At 34.5% G+C, this 6,000-nt stretch overlaps 1 protein-coding gene across 1 annotated transcript in view; it reads right to left on the bottom strand.

The window, feature by feature from the left end:
• Positions 1-211: 211 nt before the first annotated feature.
• The window catches only part of LOC145683382 (hemolymph lipopolysaccharide-binding protein-like), a 490,444-nt gene continuing 484,655 nt past the window's right edge, over positions 212-6,000 (bottom strand). The window contains exon 4 of the mRNA XM_081754711.1: positions 212-533. Coding sequence (XP_081610837.1) covers positions 373-533 — 161 coding nt within the window. The 3' untranslated portion in view covers positions 212-372. The remainder of the gene's footprint in view (positions 534-6,000) is intronic.

Raw genomic sequence — 6,000 nt, 5'->3', positions numbered from 1 at the left:
AAACATTAAAAAATACATTACAACTCTACTATTTTTTTCTTTATTCCTTCACATGTCTTACGTTAAATGTTAAATTTCTTCCTCCACATAAAAATCCAAAGTGTAGCATATGAATATTTTGGAGTGTTTTTACAATATTAAAAAAAATATATGAAGATACTTGGGCAGGACAGTGTAAGGGAAAACTGCGCACCCAGGATAACATTAAATTGACAAGTTCAACGTTTACGGCTTTTAATTAACTTCATTTATTCATGTATGAATTATGGATATTTTAGCAATACATTTTTATAACCATTTAAAGCTATAGTGGTTAACATCATTAACATGTAGTTTTCTTGTTAGTATTATATTATTGGCTGTATTAGTACGCTATCTACAAAAATCGTATTCACAAAAGAATAGCATTTCCCAACTGCAGTCAATGTTCAGGAACCTAGATTGAGTGGTTAATACTACACACTCCTCTGTAGTGTTGGGCTCAGGTGGATCCTTTAACCAATGAAGATATTGTAGTTTTTCTATTGGTTGCCCTATGAAAACACAAAAATGAATAAAATTTATTCATGAAATATATGTTGAAACATTAAAATTCATTATTCAAACGCATATGATTCTGAGTTTGAATAATAATATTCTCTTGGATTTTAATAGTTCAACTTAAACATGATTATATTACTATGTATTATAAACTGAAACATAATAAAAAATATTATATTTATCAGTATGCATATTTCAGCATTAGAGAGTGGTATGTGTTTGTATAAACCAGCAAACCCCGATTGTTAAACAGTTAAAAAAATTCAAAAATTAAAATTGTTGTACGTCAACCATTGAAAGGAAAAAGTTAAATATTTTGCTATAAGAGTAAATACGTATGGTTATTTTTATATATAGCTACTTATTGTTATTATTTTTGGATTAACATTTCGTTGAACTACTCTATTGTGTAAAACTACAATGAATTATTTGCGAATTTACATCGATGTGAGCAAAACTAAATTATCGGCAGCTAATTCTAATCTGTAGTTTCGATTGTAGAACAATGAATAACAACAAATTTTCAAGATCAAAAGATGAACCTACCCACAAACGAAATAAACTTTAAGAAAAGTCGCAGTGTAGTTGCCAACCGGGGCACCCGTAGTTTGATTCCCGGTGAGTTCACTCGCTCTAGAAGTATAAAAGTCGGTTTCCAACCAGCCATCCTGAATGAAGTTTTCCTGGGTTGTCCCTGTTTACACTAGGCAAATGCCAGAATGATACCTAACTTATGGATCTCGGGTCATTTTCTTCCTTCCTTATCACTTTCTTGCTTAGCTTTTCGTAGATATTGTGCTCGCCGATTGACGTCACCGTCTTGTGCCAAAATATTCTCTAAATTACTAAAGCTCTCCTTTCTTTTACATGTCTGTTTTCTTTCATATTAGAAATGTTTTTGTTTTAAAATTTTATTTGAAGTAGGCCTATGCTAGTTTCCGCGTGATTAAATGTTTAGCAATTCTTAAAAGTAAATGAAATGTGGCATTTCTTTCACTCCTTGCCATTACAAAGCATTATCACGTGGAACCATGCTGAACATTTGTTTATACATTTAACACGGTTCTAAATAGAAGCAAAGAGATATACTGGTTTCTCTTAGATAGCAAGTGTGGCCTTTCCTCCTATGAAATTAAACTGAGTTGGCAGTGCAAAGGAGATATTTGATATTGTATGCAAGAAAAAATAAGGGGGGAAAATAATCGTCATCTATTCATGTTTTAATATTATATAGTAGAGAAGGAAAGGAATATGTGAAGAGAGTATTAGTTGAATGAGACAACATATGCTGGATGGTAGACGTGCTCACATATGTGTAAAAGCATGCCATTTTTTAATTGATGTAAAAATTCAAGGTTTTGTAATAATTCCCGCAGTGTTCCCACAACTCAAAGGAAGGAGCATTATAAACGTTGTAATGTAACGTAAGTACCACGTCAAACAGAATTTACATAACTTTTTCTAGTTGAATGGCGGAAAAAATATAGTTATTTTACAGAAATCAAATACTATTCCTCTGCGAAAGGGTGTTCGCTGAAATTAATAGGAGTAAATTTAATTAGAATGGAGTTTACGAATAACACTAACTTGAATGTTTATACGAAGAAAACGTTATAAGGACAATGCTCTGGAAAGATCTAATCAAAATTAATATTAGTAACAGAGAGAAAGAAAGTAATTAGTGTTTGTATATTTCACCCTTTTACGCACATACTTACTTCACAAACTTTGGCTCTCGTACTTAAGGGTTAAATATACCAAGATTTAGATAAGTGGAGAAATTATTCAGAAAATAATTAAATAGAAAAAATTGAGCAAGATGATTTTAGAAATACTTAAAATCTCTTAATCAAACCTTTGTTACTGGAATCGGATGAATTACATTTCTTAATGCAAAATGTAAATCATTCTACCATCAAAAGCAATTATTTGTTTAAAAAACAGTTAAATTTTCACGACAGAATACTCTCACGGAATTAAACATAAGAAGCAAAAAACGAAAAATAATTCAGAGAATGACTTATTGCAGTATTGAAAGATAAAGATTTTCAATTATTTCTGCAGAAAATTACGTTTCATATGAGACATTTTTCTTGTCAGTAAAAAGTCTCCATATCAAACAGTTATCATACTCCTCACGTAACAAAATGAAATGGTCTAAATATGTGATATAGTTAACATCCAGGAGTGTAAAATGGGACCTAAGCATTTAAAGAACATAATATTTATTAATAGTCGAGAGGCGGGACACGCGGTTATTAACTTTCGTTCAACCCGAAAGAGTAAAAGCAACCGGTGGTCCGAAATCATCAAATCCACTATTCTGATCATTTCTAGACCGCCGGTCGCTTGGTGCGAGCGTAAGGTCGCCCGTACATCCCCACCCTCTTCTACTGAAGCTAAAAAATGAGCGTTTCAAATAAAAGGCCACATCTCTGAAACTAATCAAGATATCAATGAATTTCTTTTTCCGGTTTTAACTCCAAGGTGTGCTATACGATTTTGACTATTCATATCGTGAATAGACCCAACGGGTTAAAGGAAAATCTAACTTAAACATTAGACACTGACATATTTTGTCCTTGATATTTTCTGTTTTGCTCTGTATCTCGCCAATGAGTTGGGATATGGAAAGAACATCCCCAATTAAATTTCTAGAACATAATCTTGTCTTTCCAGCGGTACCAATATGTTATGTTTACTTCCAAAAACAGTCGTACAGCGAGGTAAGTTTGAAGGAAAGTGCACTTTCATTGGAATCCTGATGCTCCGAATGGCATCACTGAATTTCAGCTGACGTCAATCTATGAAGGTCTTGTTTGCGACATAAAAGCTGCTTTTTTTTCAATATTTGAAGAAGTGTTCTCACCTTCTCCCTTGAGATATCATGTATTGCCATGATCATTTCTAAATCTCCGGTCACTTGAGAATCACAACATTTTGAGATAAGTAGAGATGTCTTTTAGTGTTAAAATCCATTCATAGTTGATATTCAGGTTGATTTAGATTTTTCAAATCTATTTGTGTGCCATATATACACCGATTGTTTAAAATAATTCCTTATTTTCTTAACAGAAATGTTTGTTACAATAATGAAAAAGCAGAAAACATAAATATGTTAAGAACATATGTAAATATGTCCTAAGTGAGGACAAACAACATTTACAGGTGATATATAGAGCAGAGATGGTCATTTTTCCTAACCCTCCCTCACCCTCACCCTCAATTGACGCACCTCACCCTCACCCTCCATTGACGCCCTCCCTTCACCCTCCCTCACACTCACTCCCCACTGACGCCCTCACACACATCCTTTCACACACTTACCCTTCATTGACGCCCTCCCGTCACCCTCCCTCACACTCACCCTCCCTTGACGCCCTCACACTCACCCTCAATTACTTTATCGCCCTCACCATCCAACGCCCTCACTCTCAACTACTAAAATGAGGGTGAGGTGAGGGCCAGGGCGGCCCTCATGAGGGCAAAATGAGGGAGGATGACCATCTCTGGTCTAAAAGTACGTATATACCCAAAAGTAGGACATATCTTTTTATTAGATAATTAAATATAAAGTTATTTATTGCGGCTTGCAGCTTTGTACTTTTCTTATATATATTTTTCTCTTACTTAGAAGAATAAATTATGCTTTTTCTTAGTTACATTTTCAGAATGAATGAATATATGAATATTTATTAGTTTCTTTTCTGAACGAATATATGAGAAAAAACATTATTTCCTGAGAACTTCTGTTTAAATAGTATTTTTAATGGGCTACTTTCACTAAACTTTGAAAATTTCGGAAGCCAAAAACTTGCAGTAGATATTTTTATATATTTCGTAATTATTATTTCTATAAAGTGAAAATATATAAATATAGAAAAGTAATAAATCTATGAGAAACATCTTGTCTTCGCGCATGAAAAGCGTATGAAACTGATGGAATATTGATATGACGATTTTTTGTAAACGACGATTAATTCTAAGAAAAAAACTACATTGCATTTTCTAACATATTTTCCAGAAATGAAGAATTGCAAGATAATTAATTTTATGGACCCTTACCCTCACCCTCAATTGACGCGCTCACCCTCAGTTTCCACACACTCACCCTCAACTGACACCCTCACCCTCCCTCACACTCACTCTCCATTGACGCCTTCACACTCACCCTCCCTCACACTTACCCTCCATTGACGAGCTCACACTCACCCTCCCTCACACTCACCCTCCCTCACACTCACACTCAATTACTTTATTGCCCTCACCCTCCAACGCCCTCACCCTTAACTACTAAAATAAGGGTGAGGGCGGCCCTCATGAGGGCAAAATGAGGGAGAATGACCATCTCTGATATAGAGTGATTGATATCATCGTTGTACTCCTGAAGAGTATTTGTAATATCAAGAATGGGCTGTATTTTCCCAATGGTCATTTTAAAATTATATTTTTGCAGAAACCTCAATAACTATATTTGTATGTGATTTATGAGAATATTACATCGAACTTAATTAAATAGTTATTAATTACTGGAAACAACCATAACTATAATACTATTCTACATTATCACATCAAATCTGCGCCAAATTACACATTGCTTTAGTCTTTTGAATCCTCATTAGATGAATCATTTTCGTATATACCGGTAAATGGTTATAAGTAAAGTATAACACTTGTTACAGCTACAGGTTTTCAAGCACTTCACTGAAGCCCGCATACACTTGCAATTGTATGTATCCCACGTATGTTTACATGTAGAAGAGTTTGAATCTGGGCATATTTTAGCCATAGACTCCTTAATAGTTTATTTGGGCACCAATTCGTTCAAATCAAAATTGGCAACCAAAATGTTCGAGGTAAAGGAAATCAATATTCGAGTCGCTGGCGTGCCGCTAAATGTATGTTTGAAGGACGGCTCGCTTGATGTTGAGCATTGTAGCACACTTTATTGGAGGAAAATGGTCTGCTCTTTTGTGACTTTCCAAATCAGCTCAGACCGTACTGATCAGAATATTGATACCGTTGGAAAGAGAAGTTAATGTTCTACAAATTTACTTGGGGATGTTCTTTTCATATATCAACTCACTGGGGAGATATAGAGCAAACCATAAAATATTAAGGACGAAATATGTCAATGTTTAATGTTTATGTTAGATTTTCCTAAAACCCCTTGGGTCTATCCAACGCACGAATAGACAAAAACGTAAACCACACCATGGAGATAAAACCGGAAAAAGAAATTCATTAACATCTCGATTAGTTTCGGAGATGTGGTCTTTTGTTTGAAACGCTCTTTTTAGGTTTAGTAGAGGAAGGAGGGTTTGTACGGGGGGATCTTCCGCTCACATCAAGCGACCGGCGCACATAAGGCCGGAAAACGAAATTACGGCGCCAAAAATAGAAAAAAATATTGTGATGAAACTAATCAGAAATGCCTTCAAAATAGTCCCTATATACCAG

The sequence above is a fragment of the Thermobia domestica genome, chromosome 4, assembly GCF_964235325.1.
Source record: "Thermobia domestica chromosome 4, izTheDome1.hap1.1, whole genome shotgun sequence".
In the NCBI taxonomy this organism is placed as follows: domain Eukaryota; kingdom Metazoa; phylum Arthropoda; class Insecta; order Zygentoma; family Lepismatidae; genus Thermobia; species Thermobia domestica.
Note: the sequence above shows the minus strand (reverse complement) of the source record. Positions and strands in the feature narration are given on the sequence as shown.